The following is a 19,052-nucleotide window of genomic DNA, read 5'->3' on the forward strand; positions in this document are numbered from 1 at the left end:
CACATTACATACCAGGCATGCTGAACAGAAAACTGCACACTGGTCAACGTAAAATGTGTGTGAAAACATGCAGAAACAAAATATTTCACCAAAAAAAAAAACATCACTCAGTGATGTCACTATTAAACTTCACGATCTGCGTTGCCGACGGTTTGTGTTGCTAACTAACCCGTCCCACTGCTGAGATCGAGTATGGTAACGTGACTGCACAACTACATTTGATTGGTGAAACAGTCACGTGGTAGAGCCTTAGCGGAAGTTTCTCTGTCAAAATAAAACATAAAAATTGATGCGTAGAATACCAAAGAGGTAAAAAGAAAAGTAACAAGCTCATTGTAGCCTAAAATAGCAGAGTACAGTTTCTTCTTCACAAATCTACTCAAGTAAACGTATAGGGATTTAAAACTACTCCTAGAAGTACATTTCAAAAACTTACTCAAGTAAATGTAACTCGTTACTACCCACCTCTGCTCAGAGTCACCTCAGACTTGCTCATTGGGGACGAATACACACATTGTAAACTATACACACACACACCTAGTAATAATCTTAAATTTATTAAATTTATTACATTTGTACCCAGATGACCTTGCACAGGTAATTTTGTAGCAATCTCTCCTTCAGTCAGAGCATCATACCCACCTGCTTCAAGACCACCACCATCATCTCCCTTCCCAAGAAGAGCCCCCCAGCCTGCCTGAACAATTACAGACCAGTAGCACTCACTCCAATCAACATGAAGTGTTTTGAGATAGTGGTGCTGGTGGACCTGGTGGATAGTGGATCTGGTGGATAGTGGACCCACCTCAGATGCCATTGCTTCTGTACTCCATATTTCCCTTTCTCATCTGGATGATAAGGACACCTACATCAGGATGCTCTTTTTTGACTACAGGGTCATTCCCCCATAAACTCACACAAAAACTCTCTGCACTAGGACTTCACCCCTCACTTTGCGACTGACTTCCTGACCGACTTCCTGACTGACTCCGCAGTCTGTAAGTATTGGAAATAGAACCTCAGCCTCTATCACAACAAACACTGGCACCCCACAGTGATGTGTTTTCAGTCCCATCCTCTACACATTGTTCAACATCATCCTGAAGTTTGCGTACAACACTGCAGTGATAGGACAGATCACTGGCGGGGACAAAGTGGCCAACAGAAGGGAGGTGGCCAGTCTTGTGACATGGTGTAAGGACAATAATCTCCCTCAATACAGACAAGACAAAGGAGATAATAGTGGACATGAGGAAGGAGTGGAGAACTCATTCAAACACTAGCTTAAAGTATAGAGGGAGAGCAGCTTCAAATACCTTGGAGTCCACATCAGTAAGGACCTCAACTCCACCCAGCTTTTTAAAAAGTCAGAACAGCAACTGTCCTTTCTCAGGAGGATCAGGAAGTTAGGCATGCCACTTAATATCCTCAACAACTTCTACAGCTGTTATTGAATGACTTAACCAACTGCTTTACAGTGTGGTATGGCAGCATACTATGAGGGACCGCAAACATTTGCAGAGAGAGAGACTCCACTGCCCTCTCTGCAAAACATTTACCACTGCAGAGCCCACAGGAGCCCACATTTTAAAGGATCTCACCCATCCCCATCATGGACTGTTCACACTCCTCCCCTCAAGACAGTGGTACAGGAGTCTGAAATGCAGGACCTCGAAACTAAGGGACTCATTCTTTCCCTCAGCAATTAGACTCTTGAACAGGTAGCCAGAAGACATAGACTAGTTTCATCTATCTCATAGTTCAGCTGAACTAAATTGCTCCCCCTCATGTTGCACATTTGTTAATATTATTGCTGTTATGTCATGTACCTGCATCTCACTGCATACTGTTAATTTTAATGCCATTTCTATCATTATCCACAGTTGCAATCAATTTGTACATTGTAAAAGTTACTGCTGCATTACCATCTACAGTGGTATTAAATTTTTGCACATATTACAGTAAATAAAAATATGTAAATACATGAGTGTATATATTGTCAACACTCAACACTGTACACTTGTACATACAGCTAGTGTATATTTCTGTATTTTCATAGTCTATTTGCTGCACAGTTTATTCTTGTTATTTTTTAACTATGTTTGTAGTTATGTGTGTGTGTGTGATTTTTTTGTACTTAATTTTACTTTTTTAACATAGTTTCTTTTTTTCTGTGCTTGTCGGGCATTCACTGTGGACAGCAAAGAAAGAATTTCAGTGTACTGGGAAACTTGTTTCCTTACTCTGCATATGATAGTACCCTCTTTAAATCTTTTAAAAAATCTTAAAATTTTGATTTCACCATCATGATTCTGAATTCAACTCCGTCCAGGGTGTATCCTGCCTCGATGCCCGATGACGCCTGAGATAGGCACAGGCTCCCCGTGACCCGAGGTAGTTCGGATAAGCGGTAGAAAATGAGTGAGAGTGAGTGAGAATTCTGAATTCATTGTTCTGTCAATGATTGCAAGCCATCCTGGCGCAGATGCAGCAATACAAGCCCAAAGCATAATACTTCCACCACCATGTTTCACAAAAGGTATAATTTTATGATGCTGGAATTCAGCATTTTCCTTTCTCCAAAAATAATGCTTCTCTTTTTAAAACAAAACGTTTTATTTTGGTCTGATTACTCCACAAATTATTTTTCATGTGGACAAGCCATCCTCTGGCTTGTCCACATGATCTTTACCAAACATAATGGGCAGCATTGTTCTTTTTGGAGAGTAGTAGCTTTCTCCTTGCAATTTTGCCATACACATTGAGGTTGGCCAGCCGAGAGACATAGTCAATCCAGCGTGTCCTATGTCTTCCCCGGGGCCTCCTCCCAGTTGGAAATGCCCGGAACACCTCTCCAGGGAGGCGTCCAGGAGGCATCCGGAACAGATGCCAGAGCCACCTCAGCTGACTCCTCTCGATGTGGAAGAGCAGCGGCTCTACACTGAGCTCCTCCCGAGTGACCGAGTTCCTCACCCTATCTCTAAGGGTGCGCCCAGCCCAGCCACCCTACAGAGGAAACTCATTTCAGCGCCTGTATCCGGGATATTGTCCTTTATATGAATTTATGATCATATTAGTGTAAGCTAAGTCATACAAGCAGCTACTCTGTTTGTGAAAAGCTTTACAAGTTACAGATCAGGGCCCGTATCCCTAAAGAATTTTTGTGCAAAAAGTGGCTCCTAGCGGCCAAATTCTAAGAAAAATCTGTCGACATTTTCTTAGAATTTCCCCTAAAAGTGGCATGAAAATCCCAGTTAATATAAAAGCTATTCCTCAAGATTCCTAGCGCTTAAAAGGGCTCCTAAGGTGAGATCTGCTAAAAGCAGGGAAGAGGACTTTTAGTGGCTTAGGAGTTCCCCAAAGGAGCTGCACAAAATGGCCAACAGAGGAGGCAGGAGAGATGTCCTGCAAACACTGGATGACAGGGAATTATTGAGATGCTACAGATTGGATCGTGCAGGAATCATGTTTGATCTCCTTAGAGATGCAATTACTTCACCAACTCGACACCACAACGCTATTACACCAGAGAAGAAAGTAATCACAACCCTGAGGTATTTGGCAACAGGGAAAATGCAACAATGCAGCAGTGATGACTTGGGTCTGTCCCAATCCTCTGTCAGCAGAGTCATCACCCAAACACTGACAGCTTTGTCACAACCTAATATTGTGACAATTTGTTTCATTCCCGCTGGATGCCCGCACTTTACACACACATAAAAGGGCATTTATGGACATTGCAGGATTCCCTGGCGTTGTGGGTGTAATTGATGGAACACATGAGAATAATTGCGCCATCAGAGGACAAGGCTGTCTTGGTTAACAGGAAGAATTTGCACAGCATCAATGTATTTTATAAAAATTTATTGAAGCAAATTAACAAGTCATTAGACTACCAAGCATTTTCCAGAACCACAACTGGGCCAAGGCTTACTTCCTTCACTAGCTGCAGACCTGCAAACAAAGTACAATTTTAGCAAGCCACAAAAAAAAAAAAAAACCCTCCTTTATTCCACAAATACCTTGCTCTGATGCCAGGTCATGACCCTTCCTCCCAGCACAGCTACTACTGCAACAACTGCATACCTGGTCAGCACCATATGCAGCAGTCCATCTAGGAAGAAACAGTAGTGGGTTAGACACTGCTCATCAGCAAAACCATTAGAATAGTTCAGAAACATACCCATTGTTGGAGAATGAGCAAGCCTTGTGCTCAGCATCAGCAGGGGCAGATGCTGCAGTTGCTTTTAGGAGGCATGCAATGTAAACCTAGTTTAAAAAAAAAAAAAAAGTGTTATTGACAGCTCAAAATGTCCACCACCGCAAACAGACAAGCATCACCTACCATGCTGCTGTTCACTTGTTGAAACCTGAAGGCTTCCAGCTGAAGTCTCAGTTTAGATGCTTGAGTTTGAGGCAAGAAGTGAGAGCTGGAGTGTGTAAGCTTGGCATCAATCATGCACCTAGAAGGATTTACAGGGTTAAGGCTTTCTTGGTCAGCTTGCAAAGCAAGAAGGAGAACTGCACTCACCCATAGTTCTCAATGAAGGAATATCTAGGGATGGCATTGAGGTCGGGGACAGGGGTGGCCACACAGCTGTCAACAAGGACACGCAGAGGTACATGGTTGAACTGCAGTACAGAGGCCTCAATGTTGATGAGCTCACCCAGGTAGTACTGGTTGGACGGCCTTTCAGAAGTCCAGTCAGCTACAAAAGAAACCATATTAGTAACCATTCAAAAACCACAGAGCTCAACTGCACTACTAGGGATACAGACCCATCATAAGCCTCAAGGAGAAAACAAGAAGTTCCTCAGCAGCTTGGGCAGAAGCATATGGGATCCAAGCAGGCATAAGAGGATTGCTGCTCACATTGTGGAATCTGGAAAGCATTCAAACATGACCCATCAATAATTTGTAAAGCCTCCCAAGTATCTAAAGCAGTTTGGGTTTTTGTACAGAACTATACCTGAGGTAGTGACACTCAATTGAAACCTTAGTAGCAGCAACCCTTTGAATGGGAGTACTACTTAAGGGCACTGAAGCCATACCAAGGGAGAAGATATAGACAAGCTCCTTTGCAGTCACCTGAAAAGGAAACAGTTTAAGATAGGCCAGACAAGCTTAAAAGCCTAACCAAGGGATTAGGCAACAGGATACTTACGGTCAACTTGCTGTTGCAGCCATACAGAGCAGATTCAAAGATGAAGACTTGAGAAGAAGCATCCATCCCCCTGGCAGCACAGCCACCCAGTGTGAAGGCAGCAATATTGAGGGGTGCATCAGTTCCAAACAGATCCCTTCTCACCTCTACACGCACTGCAGTCTCGTTGCACTTTACTGTTACACCCTGGGCAGGAACAGGATCAGACTGCCTTACAAAGTGCACTGGTGCTGGTGGGGTTGGGATTTGTGGTGCTGCTGGAAAACGCCAAGTCACTTTCTTTGCTGGTTGCTGTACTACTTGCTGGTTTTGAGGACCTGAAGGATTTTGAAGCTGCACTCCTACTGCAGGGCTTCCAGCTTGTTGATCCCTTTGAAGCCATTGAGAAGTCAACCCAGTGTTCACTGGCACCAAATGATACCCTGAATTGTTATGTTGAAATCCAAGAGGAGCTAGAACAGCTTCCTTTAGCGGCCATTGGGCTGTTGACAACCCAAATGAAAGCAGCAGCACAAACACACCAACTTCCATTTGGTTGAAACCCATTGCTGTTGACAGACAATTGCATGCACAGTAGAGTTGGCAGACAACCTACTATTTATATGGTGATTTCAGCACGACTTCAAACGTTTCTAATTATCCTAATGTTCTTCTGGGCCTGTTGAGTTACAAATTAGGCTGCCTGATAGAAGACAGCAATTAGAAGGTCACCTCCCCTGCGTTTGATTGGCCAAGAGCTTAATTTTATTAATTGTCTCAGCCACATTACCTAGATAGGCAATTTGCTAAACTAAAAATAGAATTTTAATGTGCTTGTTTCAAAGAATATCTAATATTCCAGACTACTTAATCTATACTATGTATGTATTCAATTTAATAAAAATTCACTTGTGTAGTGCTTTTAACAATAGACCTAGTCAGCAAGCAATTATATAACATATAATTACAAACTAACAAATATGTGTGTCAGAGTTTACCTGATTTTATTAGTTTTAGCTTGAAGCCTATTTAATTAAATTTATCGTATGGGCAATAATGGACACTTGATTGCAAAAGTGCCAATTGCTCCTTTTTGCTCTTTGCACACACTGTCTAACATTTCAGTCATTTTGCTCATACTGTTCAATATGTCAGTTGTTGCTGTTTTCACAAACTTATACACTATCCCAGGGACCTGCTGTTAAGACTGTGTTCATTCTAGTATTACTGCACACAATATTGTCTGAACTTACAGTATTTACATACAGTATTGACACTGGTCGGTCGACACTGTTTTTTTGTTTACTGTCTTTTGTGTACTGTCTTTTTTGTAATTTGTGTATTGTCTTGTAACCTTTTGTTCTGCACTGTCTTTTCTGTCTTGTCTTGCACTGTTTGCACCAGGTTATACAGTTGCAGCTAGTGTGTCTAGGACTGCTTACTAAGTACTAGCCCTGTATTTGTTTTATGTAGCACCTTGATCCTGGAGAAAGTTTGTCTCATTTCACTATGTACTGCAACAGCTATATATGGTAGAAATGACAATAAAAGCTTCTTGACGTGACTTGCCTCACACCTCCAGGGTTAGGGGTTGGATTCCCGCCTCCGCCTTGTGTGTGTGGAGTTTGCATGTTCTCCCCGTGCCTCAGGGGTTTCTGCCGGGTACTCCGGTTTTCTCCCCCGGTCCAAAGACATGCATGGTAGGTTGATTGGCATCTCTGGAAAATTGTCTGTAGTGTGTGATTGCGTAAGTGAATGAGAGAGTGTGTGTGTGTGTGTGTGTGTGTGCCCTGCGATGGGTTGGCACTCCGTCTAGGGTGTATCCTGCCTTCATGCTCGATGACGCCTGAGATAGGCACAGGCTCCCCGTGACCCGAGAAGTTTGGATAGGTGGTAGAAAATGAATGAATGAATGAATGAATGAATGAATACATTTTAAAACTGAAGAAAATGGGAAATGGAGGTCACCTGACCCAAAGCAAGATGGCAGCTTGAGGGTTTTGCTTAGCTTTGAATCTCCATATTTATCTATTACACCTTATTTTTTCATGTTTTATGATTGCACAGTAACAAAGAAATGTAAAGCAGAGAGAATAAAGATTTTGTCTTTCCAACAGTGTGACTTAAGAATTTGTGAACTCTTTAAAAATTCCTATATTTCTGCATAAATATGACCCAAAACATCATCAGATATTCAAACAAGTCCTGAAAGTAAACAAAGTGAACACAATCAAACAAATGATCCAACAATATTATACTTCTTCATTTAATTATTACATATTACATATTACATATTTGTGTGTGAACCTTTGATTTCAGTATAAGTTGTGAGCCCTTGTGCAGCAAATTTTCCGGTAAACATTTGATCAGCCCTGAACAACAGCTTAGAAGAATTCCATTGCTCAGTACAGAAGAGCTTTAACACTGAGACTTTATTGGGTCTCCTCAAACAAACTGCTTGCTTCAGGTCCTTCCACAATTTTTCTTTTGGATTAAAGTCAGAACATTGACTTGGCCATTCTAAAACAATATCTTTGTTTCTCTTTCTTTGGTAGACAGGCCTGGGTGCTTGTGCTTGTTGTCTTGGTGTATGACCCATTTTTTCTTGAGATTCAGTTCATGGACAGATGTCTTGCCATTTCCTCCCAGTGGAGGCACACACACTGGGACCACCAAACCCCCATTCTCCCCTCCTACTGTATTATCAGCTGTGGTACACAAAGCACTGAGAAAGATCAATCCCCATAAGGCAGCAGGGCCAGACATTATCCCTGGGCAAGCAATCAGAGTTTGTGCTATGGACTTGTCTAGCTGTTGTACTTACCTCCATCTTCAACCTCTCCCTCAGTCAGAGCATCATACCCACCTGCTTAAAGACCACACCAGCACCACTATCTCATCATCCCCCTTCCCAAGAAGAGCTCCCCAACCTGCCTGAACGATTACAGACCAGTCATACTCACTCCAAAATGAAGTGTTTTGAGATAGTGGTGCTGGTGGATAGTGGACCCACCTCAGATGCCATTGCTGCTGTACTCCATATTTCCCTTTCTCATCTGGATGATAAGTGTGGTCCTCACCCACTTATAGCCTGTCTGCCAACCAACCAGGACCTTTACCAATTTGCCTATCGCCCAAATAGATCAACTGAGGACGCCATTTCCACTGTATTTCATTCTGTGCTAACTCACTTGGATAACCCTGACACCTATGCCAGGATGCTGTTTGTTGATTTCAGCTAAGCTTTTAATACAGTTAGGCCTTCCAAGCTAACCCTGAAGCTGGAACAACTTGGTATCATCACACAACTCTGCAATTGGACTCTGGACTTCCTTCGAACAGATTGCAGTCTGTTCGTCTGAACACTGTCAAATCCTCCAGTCTTACCATCAGCACTGGGATCCCTCAGGGATGTGTATTTTCTCCACTACTATACTATGACTGCATATCTGTCCATACCTCAAACAGCATTATAAAGTTTGCAGACGACACCAAAGTTGTAGACCTGATTGAAGGTACCAACGAGATGGCTTACAGGGAGGAGATCCAGCACCTAGTAGCATGGTGGGAGGACAATAACCTGGAACTTAACACCAAAAAGACCAAGGAGGTCGTTGTGGATTTCAGATGTGCTGGCAATCACACCCATCTTTCCTCAACTATGGACTTCCTCTGCCCTATGTTCACTAAACCCAAAAAAACTTCTTGTTCCGCTCCTTGGCTTTCAGGTGTGCTGCCAACAATCGAAGAGAGCTAAGATCATCAGAGAGAAAGTGGAAGAAATCACAACTTGATGCAGATCTTGATTTTTACAGAACACTTCTTGCCAAGTTCTCCACACATGTGACTTCTGCCAAGACTTCCTTCTACAAGGAAAAGCTTGAAGCTTCCTCACATGACCCTCGGAAATTCCACATCATCTTCTCTTCTCTGCTCAACCCCCCCGGCTCCACCTTCTTCATCCTCCCTGACTGCAGAAGACTTTGCTTCTTACTACCAGGAGAAGATCGAGGAAATCTGCCGGACCTTCACTTCAGCCCCGACCGCACTTACATCTCAGAGTATGCATTCCCCTACACCTTTGTTGTCACATTTCTCAACTGTGGCAGCAGAAGAGATTTTACAACTCATCCAGTCCTGCAATCCTACCACCTGTCCATTGGATCCACTCCCTACCACTATGCTCCAGACCATCTCACAAGACCTCTTGCCCTTCATTTCCACTATCGTCAATAGATCCATAGCATCTGGTCAGGTACCAACTACTTTCAAGAGAGCAAGGGTTATTCCCATCCTAAAGAAACCTGCTCTGGATCCATCAGACATCAGTAACTACAGACCGGTATCACTTCTCTCATTTCTTTCAAAAATTCTTGAACACATTGTCTATAATCAACTGTCTGTCTATCTCTCACAGAACAACCTCCAAGATCCCAACCAGTCTGGCTTTAAAGCAGCTCACTCTAAAGAGACAGTCCTTAAGGATGTCTCAGAGACAGCCCTTAAGGATGTCTCCGAGAAGCTACATACTGCTAGATCAGCCAAACTGTCATCTGTCCTTATCCTCCTTGACCTTTCAGCAGCGTTTGATACGGTCAACCACAAGACTCTCTTATCCACCCTCAAGAGTCTTGGGATTTGCGGATCAGCTTAGGAATGGTTTGCCTCCTACCTGGAAGGATGCTCATATCAGGTAACATGGAGGGGAGTGACATCTGCTCCATGCAGACTCTCTACTGGCATCCCACTCTCAGCATGACTGGCAGAAATTTCATCATGGATGACTGCTCATCAGTTAAAGCTCAATCCTAGCAAAACTGAACTGCTGTTCATCCCAGGTGATTCATCCCCAGGTCATGATCTTGCTATATCCTTGCACAGTGATCTGATCTCCCCTTCAGCCACAGCTTGCAACCTTGGGGTAATCATGGACAATCAACTGTCCTTTTCCTCTCATGTTGCTAATGTGACTCGCTCATGTCGGTTTCTTCTCTACAACATTAGAAGGATTCGGCCATTTTTGTCCACACAGACTGCTCAGGTACTTGTTCAGTCTCTTGTCATTTCTAGACTGGATTACTGCAATGCACTGCTGGCAGGTCTACCTATGAACGCAATCCTCTGCAAATGATCCAAAATGCAGCTGCCGGGCTTGTTTTCAACCTGCCAAAGGTCTCGCATACCACCCCGCTACTGCGATCCCTCCACTGACTTCCGGTAGCTGCACGCATCCGATTCAAAACACTGATGCTGGCCTACAAAGCCAAAAATAGACCAGCTCCCTCTTACCTCAAAGCCCTCATCATTCCTCGTACTGCACCCCGCACCCTCCGATCTACCAGCACTGCTCGACTGGTTCCACAATCTCTCAGGGTAAGAGGCAAGTACACTACAAGATTCTTCTCTGTTCTGGCACCAAGGTGGTGGAATGAACTTCCCCTAGAGGTCCGGACAGCTGAGTCATTGGCTATTTTCAAGCGGCGGTTGAAGACATACTTATTCAGGAAACACTTCAACTCACACTTCTTTCCTTATCTTTTGCATTTAAAAAAAAAAAAAAAAAAAAAAAAAAAAACCTTTGACACTTTTTCATTGTAACTTTGAACAAATGTTTTAAACTCATGGTATCTTAAATATATAACCTAGTGAACCAGCATTAATGTATTCAATGTTAGAGATTTAAGCACTTATGTACGTCGCTCTGGATAAGGGCATCTGCCAAATGCTGTAAATGTAAATGCTCCAATTTACATCAAAGAAACTGCTGTTGAGCATGTACTCAGCCTCAAGTTCCTTGGAATACACATCTCTGAGGACCTCACCTGGTCTCTGAACTTTTCCATCCTGATCAGAAAGGCACAACAGCACCTATATTTCCTGAGGAGACCAGGTATATTTCCTTGGAGAACATTTTCAAAAAACGCTGATTGCAAAGGGCGAGGGGCATCATCAAAGATCCTTCTCACCCCAACCACGGACTGTAAGCTATATATACACTTCTGGTTAGATGCTAACTGCATTTCATTGGCTCTGTACATGTACCTTGCACAATGACAATAAAGTCATTGCATATAAAGAATTCAATTAAGATTTAATAAAGAATCTAATCTAATCTAATCTAATAAAGACACCTACATCAGGATGCTCTTTATTGACTAAAGGGTCGTCTCCCATAAACTCACCCAAAACATCTCTGCACTAGGACTTTACCCCTCTCTCTGCGACTGACTTCCTGACTGGCAGAACGCAGTCTGTTAAGATTGGAAATAGAACCTCAGCCACTATCACAACAAACATTGGCACCCCACAGGGATGTGTTTTCAGTCCCATCCTCTACACATTGTTCAACATCTGTCCTATAACTGCAGTGTCATCTGCATACTTCAGGATGATCACTGGTGGGGACGAAGCAGCCAACAGAAGGGAGGTGGCCAGTCTTGTGACATGGTGTGAGGACAATAATCTGACCCTCAACACAGACAAGACAAAGGAGATAATAGTGGACATGAGGAAGGAGTGGAGAACTCATCAGGGACTATTCATTCGAAAGTTTAAAGTATAGAGGGAGAGCAGCTTCAAATACCTTGGAGTCCACATCAGTGAGGACCTCACATGGACGCTCAACACCACCCAGCTTGTTAAAAAGGCACAACAGCAACTGTCCTTTCTGAGGAGGCTGAGGATGTTAGGCATGACACTTAAGATCCTCAACAACACTTCGCAGTGTGGTATGGCAGCACTATGACGGACCACAAAAATTTGCAGAGAGAGATTCCACTGCCGTTTCTGCAAACCATTTACCACTGCAGAGCCCACAGGAGTGCTGCCTCCATTTTAAAGGATCCCACCTATCCCCAACATGGACTGCTCACACTCCTCCCTTCAAGATAGTGGTACAGGAGTGTGAAATGCAGGACCTCCAAACTAAGGGACTCATTCTTTCCCTCAGCAATTAGACTCTTGAACACATAGCCAGAAGACAGACTAGTTTCATCTATGTCATAGATCAGCTGAACTAAATTGCTCCTCCTCATGTTGCACATTTGTTAATATTACTGCTGTTATGTTAAGTAGCATCTCACTGCATACTGTTAATTTTAATGCCATTTCTATCAGTATCCACAGTTGCATCCAATTCGTACATTGTTAATGTTACTGCTGCATTACCATCTACAGTGGTATTAAATTTTGCACATATTATAGTAAATATATTTTTTGTATGTAATTGAACTTAACATAGTTCCTTTTTTTCTGTACTTGTCGGGAATTCACTGTGGACAGCAAAGAAAGAATTTTATTGTACTGGGAAACTTGTTTCCTTACTGTGCATATGATAGTAACCGCTTTAAATCTTTTTAAAAAATCTTAACTTTGAGTTCACCATCATAATTCTGAATTCATTGTTCTGTCAACGATCGCAAGCCATTTTGGACCCAGATGTAGCAATACACGCCCAAAGCATAATAAATCTACCATCATGTTTCACAGAAGGTATAATTTTATGATGCTGGAATTCAGCATTTTCCTTTCTCCAAAAAACAACGCTTCTCATTTTAAAGCAAAAAGTTTTATTTTGGTCTCATTACTCCACAAATTATTTTTCCAATCGTCCTCTGGCTTGTCCACATGATCTTTACCAAACATAATTGGCAGCATTGTTCTTTATGGAGAGTAGTAGCTCATGAACATTAACATAAGCCAAAGTAAAACCAGCCTTTAGTTGCTTATAAGTTACCCTGCATTCCTTTCTGACCCAACAGACTGTAATATGTCTTGCTTTTGGAGTGTTCTTTGTTGGTTGACCACTTCTGGGAATGTACCAAAAGGTCCTAAATTATAGAACAGGGGCATAGATTTCTCATTTGTATAGTAAAGTCACAGCTTTTAATCCATTCAGACAAAAAGGGAAAGACAATCACCTACAAAAGTTAGAATTTTGTTCCTGTATAGAATTCAAGTTCAGAAACCTAACCACAGTATGCACTCAAAAAGGGTTAGGTGTAAATTAGGGACAGGGATGCACATGTTGAATTGGCCACCTCTATGGAACTTGCTTGAACAGTCAAGACTCTTTTGTACCCAGAGGACCTTGCACAGGTAATTTTGTCCAATTCTTACAGAATGTGCTTGTACATTGGCTGTGCACAACATGTGTAGTGATGTAGCCTTGTTTGGATGACAAAGCAATTAAAAAAAAGCCAAGAGAAAATGTATTTTTTAAAAATTTATTGAAGCAAATGAACAAGTCATTAGACTACAAAGCATTTTCCAGAACCACAACTGGTCCAAGGCTTACTTCTTTCACTAGCTGCAAACCTACAAATAAAGTATAATTTTAGCAAGGCACAAAGAAAAAAAAAAACCCTCCTTTGTTCCACAAATACCTTGCTCTGATGCCAGGTCATGACCCTTCCTCCCAGCACAGCTACTACTGCAACAGCTGCATACCTGGTCAGCACCATATGCAGCAGTCCATCTAGGAAGAAACAGCAGTGGGTTAGTCACTGCTCATCAGCAAAACCATTAGAATAGTACAGAAACATACCCATTGCTGGAGAATGAACAAGCCTTGTGCTCAGCATCAGCAGGGGCAGATGTTGCAGTTGCCTTTAGGAGGCATGCAATGTAAACCTGGTTTAAAAAAAGAAATAGTGTTATTGACAGCTCAACATGGCCATCATCCCACCCAGACAAGCATCACCTACCATGCTGCTGTTTACTTGTTGAAACCTGAAGGCCTCCAGCTGAAGTCTCAGTTTAGATGCTTGAGTTTGAGGCAAGAAGTGAGAGCTGGAGTGTGTAAGCTTGGCATCAATCATGCACCTAGAAGGATTTACAGGGTTAAGGCTTTCTTGGTCAGCTTGCAAAGCAAGAAGGAGAACTGCACTCACCCATAGTTCTCAATGAAGGAATATCTAGGGATGGCATTGAGATCAGGGACAGGGGTGGCCACACAGCTGTCAACAAGGACACGCAGAGGTACGTGGTTGAACTGCAGTACAGAGGCCTCAATGTTGATGAGCTCACCCAGGTAGTACTGGTTGGACGGCCTTTCAGAAGTCCACTCAGCTATGAAAAGAAACCATATTAGTAACTATTCAAAAACCACAGAGCTCAACTGCACTACTAGGGATACAGACCCATCATAAGCCTCAAGGAGAAAACAAGAAGTTCCTCAGCAGCTTGGGCAGAAGCATATGGGATCCAAGCAGGCATAAGAGGATTGCTGCTCACATTGTGGAATCTGGAAAGCATTCAAACATGACCCATCAATAATTTGTACAGCCTCCCAAGTATCTAAAGTAGTTTGGGTTTTGGTACAGAACTATACCTCAGGTAGTGACACTCAATTGAAACCACAGTAGCAGCAACCCTTTGAATGGGAGTACTACTTAAGGGCACTGAAGCCATACCAAGGGAGAAGATATAGACAAGCTCCTTTGCGGTCACCTGAAAGGAAAGGAAACAGTTTAAGAAAGGCCAGAAAAGCTTAAGCCAAACCAAGGGATTAGGCAACAGGATACTTACGGTCAACTTGCTGTTGCAGCCATACAGAGCAGATTCAAAGATGAAGACTTGAGAAGAAGCATCCATCCCCCTGGCAGCACAGCCACCCAGTGTGAAGGCAGCAATATTGAGGGGTGCATCAGTTCCAAACAGATCCCTTCTCACCTCTACACACACTGCAGTCTCGTTGCACTTTACTGTTACACCCTGGGCAGGAACAGGATCAGACTGCCTTACAAAGTGCACTGGTGCTGGTGGGGTTGGGATTTGTGGTGCTGCTGGAAAACGCCAAGTCACTTTCTTTGCTGGTTGCTGCACTACTTGCTGGTTTTGAGGACCTGAAGGATTTTGAAGCTGCACTCCTACTGCAGGGCTTCCAGCTTGTTGATCCCTTTGCAGCCATTGAGAAGTCAACCCAGTGTTCACTGGCACCAAATGATACCCTGAATTGTTATGTTGAAATCCAAGAGGAGCTAGAACAGCTTCCTTTAGCGGCCATTGGGCTGTTGACAAACCAACTGAAAGCAGCAGCACAACCACACCAACTTCCATTTGGTTGAAACCCATTGCTGTTGACAGACAATTGCATGCACAGTAGAGTTGGCAGACTACCTCCTATTTATATGGTGATTTCAGCACGACTTCAAGCGTTTCTAATTATCCTAATGTTATTCTGGGCCTGTTGAGTTACAAATTAGGCTGCCTGATAGAAGACAGCAATTAGAAGGTCACCTCCCCTGCATTTGATTGGCCAAGAGCTTAATTTTATTAATTGTCTCAACCACATTACCTAGATAGGCAATTTGCTAAACTAAAAATAGAATTTAAATTGTAGACTCTGATCGAGAGCTTGCTTAAAAAAAGAAATTCAAAGAAATGAAATGTTTTTGGAGTTGCTAAACAAATATGCAAGTTTAATTAATATAAAGCCAGTGAAGATCATCAGCTTATGGATTGAAAACAGAAATACAGAAATGTTGTTTCCAACTGTGCTTGTTTCAAAGAATATCTAATATACAGGACTACTTGAAAGTGAAGTGACACACGGCTAAGTATGGTGACCCATACTCAGAATTTGTTCTCTGCATTTGTGTTCTCTGAACACAAACCCAGAGCAGTGGGCAGCCATTTATGGGAGCAGTTGGGGCGTTCGGTGCCTTGCTCAAGGGCACCTCAGTCGTGGCGGGTCCGAGACTCAAACCCACAACCTTAGGATTACAAGTCAGACTCTCTAACCATTAGGCCATGACTTGCCCTACTTATACTGTATTAATATATACTATGTATATATTCAAGTCAATAAAAATTCATTTGTGTAGTACTTTTAACAATGGACCGAGTCACCAAGCAATTATATAACATATAATTACAAACTAACAAATATGTGTGTCAGAGTTTACCTCATTTTATTACAGTTTTAGCTTCAAGCCTATTTAATTGAACTTATCATATGTTCAATAATGGAGACTTGATTTTTTTTTAAATCGGGCTGTAATGTGGCAGCAGATACAGGTCAAGAGCTTCAGGTCATTTTACATCACACACAAAAACAGGGGAAAGTGTGATGGTGCCAGGCAGGCAGGTCTGAGCATCTCAGAACCTGCTGATGTCTGTTTCACACAAAACACATTGATTGTGTGACGATTCTGAATGTGGAAACATCTTAAGTGATATCAGAGGAAAATCAACAGATTGGTTTTAACTACAAGAAGGATATATCAATCATATAATCACTCTTTACATCCATGCTGAGATGAGAAAAGCATCTCAGCATGCACAAAATATCAAACCTTGAGGTGGATAGGCTACAATAGCTGAACACCACATCAGGTTCTACTCCTGTCAGCCAAGAGCTAGAATTTTAAGCACAAGCTCAAACAAACTGGACAGTTGGAGGTTACAAAAACAATTGCGTGGTCTAATTTTTATTTTTTTTTTGCGTGGTCTGTCCAGTTTGGATGAGCCTCATCATATGGACATCATGTGGTCAGATTCTTTTTTTAGGCTGACAGCAGTGAAAAGGGATTGTAGCACATCCACCTCAAGATTTGACGTGTGTTCTGATATGCTTTTCTGCTTCTCCTAGTTTATTTAAGTAACTATAGACATTCGGTCCGCTCAGACCAATATAGATATTATACTTTGATAACTCTCATCAACAAGCTGTTTCAGCCAGAAGATCGTCCATTCACAGTATGTTTTAGTTTACCTCTTCATTCTATGAAAACTCTAGAGACTGTTGTGTGAAATTGCCAGGAGATTGCCAGCAGTTTCTAAAATACTCAAACCAGCCCATCTGGCACCAGCAACCATGCCATGGTTATAGTCAAAATGTTTACATTTTAGACATTCACATTCAGAATGATTTTATGCATTGTGCTGCTGTAACATAATCAATGCTGTATATTACAGCACTGTACACACTGCCTTTGGCCACTATGCTCTCTCTAAACGGCAGGCACTTATTTCCAGGGATTTCAGAAAAGCGTAACAGATATTGCGTCATCAGGTAGGCGCAGCCAATTTGATAATCTAACCCTAACCATAGTTTTGGTTGTGTATTTGTTTTCTGAAATAAATCATCCTGTATGACTGTTCTGTCTTTCGTAGTATGCTCTTTTTTTTTGAAAGAAGGCGTTTTCCCAAGGCCTCCAGAAACACGCTCATTTTACATTGTGGTAACGAATCCCCTGGGGACAGATAACTCTGATGCGTCCTTATGGCTGGAGTTTCTGAAAAAAGTTACATCCTGACTTATCTATTGACCTCTCAGTGTTCCATAATGTTCCTGCTGTATGATCATGGCTATGACCAGTATGGAGCCTCTGGTACAATTTTGACGCTTCAATGGCAATTTAATCATTAAATAAATTATTTTCTATAGGAAATACTCAATGATCTCACTTAAAAGAGACTAGCTCATTGGGAAATGTATTCACCTTGGTCTACTGGGGGCCAAACTTTCAATGAGGAGTAACTTCTCATCATGGACATAAATTAAAAAACACAGTCAATAAATTAAAAACTCAAGAAAATGGGAAATGGAGGTCAACTGACACAAAACAAGATGGCAGCTTGAGGGTTTTGGTTAGCTTTGAATCTCCATATTTAGCAATTACACCCTATCTTTATGTTTTATGATTGCACAGTAACATAAGGAAATGTAAAGCAGACAGAATAAAGATTTTATCTTTCCAACAGTGTCAATTGAAAATTTGTGAACCCTTTAGAAATTCCTAGATTACTGCATAAATATGACCCATATATTTATATTCAAAACATATATTCAACAGATATTCAAACAAGTCCTAGAAGTAAACAAAGTGAACACAATCAAACAAATGTGCCAACAATATTGTACTTGTTCATTTACTTATTGATCCAGCATTACATATTTGTGACTCGCAAAAGTATGTGAACCTTTGATTTCAGTACAAGTTGTGAGCCCTTGTGCAGCAAAGTTTCCAGTAAATTTTGGGTGTTCTCAAATGAATTTTTACTGTTGGATTAAAGTCAGTACATTGACTTGGCCATTCTAAAACATTATCTTTGTTTCTCTTTCCTTGGTAGACAGGCCTGGGTGCTTGTGCTTGTTGTCTTGGTGTATGACCCATTTTTTCTTGAGATTCAGTTCATGGACAGATGTCTTGCCATTTCCTCAAAGTGGAGGCACACACTGGGACCACCCAACTCCCCCTTCTCCCCTCCTACTGAATAGGAACACCGAGAAAGATAAATCCCCATAAGGCAGCAGGGCCAGACAATATCACTGGGCAAGCCCTCAGAGCTTATTCAATGGAGCTGACTAGCTGTTGTACTCACCTCCATCTTCAATCTCTCCATCAGTCAGAGTATCATACCCACCTGCTTCAAGACCAACACCATCATCCCCCTTTCCAAGAAGAGCCCGCCAACCTGCCTGAACGATTACAGACCAGTAGCACTCACTCCAATCAACATGAAGTGTTTTGAGATAGTGGTGCTGGTGGACCTGGTGGATAGTGGACCCACCTCAGATACCAGTGCTGCTGTACTCCATATTTCCCTTTCTCATCTGGATGATAAGGACACCTACATCAGGATGCTCTTTTTTGACTACAGGGTCATCCCCCATAAACTCACACAAAAACTCTCTGCACTAGGACTTCACCCCTCACTTTGCAACTGACTTCCTGACCGACTTCCTGACTGACTCCGCAGTCTGTAAGTATTGGAAATAGAACCTCAGCCTCTATCACAACAAACATTGGCACCCCACAGTGATGTGTTTTCAGTCCCATCCTCTACACATTGTTCAACATCATCCTGAACTTTGCGTACAACACTGCAGTGATAGGACAGATCACTGGCGGGGACAAAGTGGCCAACAGAAGGGAGGTGGCCAGTCTTGTGACATGGTGT

At 42.3% G+C, this 19,052-nt stretch overlaps 2 protein-coding genes across 2 annotated transcripts; both read right to left on the bottom strand.

The window, feature by feature from the left end:
- Positions 1 to 3,847: 3,847 nt before the first annotated feature.
- Positions 3,848 to 5,746, bottom strand: LOC113663518 (zona pellucida sperm-binding protein 3-like). Its single transcript, XM_027178823.2, has 8 exons — positions 5,166 to 5,746; positions 4,971 to 5,089; positions 4,780 to 4,883; positions 4,532 to 4,709; positions 4,346 to 4,463; positions 4,184 to 4,269; positions 4,023 to 4,114; positions 3,848 to 3,954 (listed from the first exon to the last, which is right to left on the bottom strand). The coding sequence occupies exons 1-8, from the start codon at positions 5,709 to 5,711 to the stop codon at positions 3,893 to 3,895; spliced, it is 1,305 nt and encodes a 434-aa protein (XP_027034624.2). The 5' UTR covers positions 5,712 to 5,746; the 3' UTR covers positions 3,848 to 3,892.
- Positions 5,747 to 13,355: 7,609 nt separating this feature from the next.
- On the bottom strand, positions 13,356 to 15,252 carry LOC125138629 (zona pellucida sperm-binding protein 3-like). Its single transcript, XM_047800604.1, has 7 exons — positions 14,476 to 15,252; positions 14,285 to 14,388; positions 14,036 to 14,213; positions 13,850 to 13,967; positions 13,690 to 13,775; positions 13,529 to 13,620; positions 13,356 to 13,460 (listed from the first exon to the last, which is right to left on the bottom strand). The coding sequence occupies exons 1-7, from the start codon at positions 15,216 to 15,218 to the stop codon at positions 13,399 to 13,401; spliced, it is 1,383 nt and encodes a 460-aa protein (XP_047656560.1). The 5' UTR covers positions 15,219 to 15,252; the 3' UTR covers positions 13,356 to 13,398.
- Between the last annotated feature and the right edge of the window lie 3,800 nt (positions 15,253 to 19,052).

The sequence above is a fragment of the Tachysurus fulvidraco genome, chromosome 15, assembly GCF_022655615.1.
Source record: "Tachysurus fulvidraco isolate hzauxx_2018 chromosome 15, HZAU_PFXX_2.0, whole genome shotgun sequence".
Classification (NCBI taxonomy): domain Eukaryota; kingdom Metazoa; phylum Chordata; class Actinopteri; order Siluriformes; family Bagridae; genus Tachysurus; species Tachysurus fulvidraco.

Bases quoted from the DNA above. Each gene is read 5' to 3' on its own strand.
- LOC125138629 (XM_047800604.1), bottom strand. From the start codon at position 15,218: ATGGGTTTCAACCAAATGGAAGTTGGTGTGGTTGTGCTGCTGCTTTCA. The intron at 14,214-14,284 runs GTCTGTATCCCT...TTCTTTTCATAG, and splicing joins CTCCTTGAGGCTTATGATGG to CTGAGTGGACTTCTGAAAGG. The intron at 13,621-13,689 runs GTATGTTTCTGT...GTTTCTTCCTAG, and splicing joins TGTTCATTCTCCAGCAATGG to ATGGACTGCTGCATATGGTG.
- LOC113663518 (XM_027178823.2), bottom strand. From the start codon at position 5,711: ATGGGTTTCAACCAAATGGAAGTTGGTGTGTTTGTGCTGCTGCTTTCA. The intron at 4,270-4,345 runs GTAGGTGATGCT...TTTTTAAACTAG, and splicing joins AACAAGTGAACAGCAGCATG to GTTTACATTGCATGCCTCCT. The intron at 4,115-4,183 runs GTATGTTTCTGA...GTTTCTTCCTAG, and splicing joins TGCTCATTCTCCAACAATGG to ATGGACTGCTGCATATGGTG.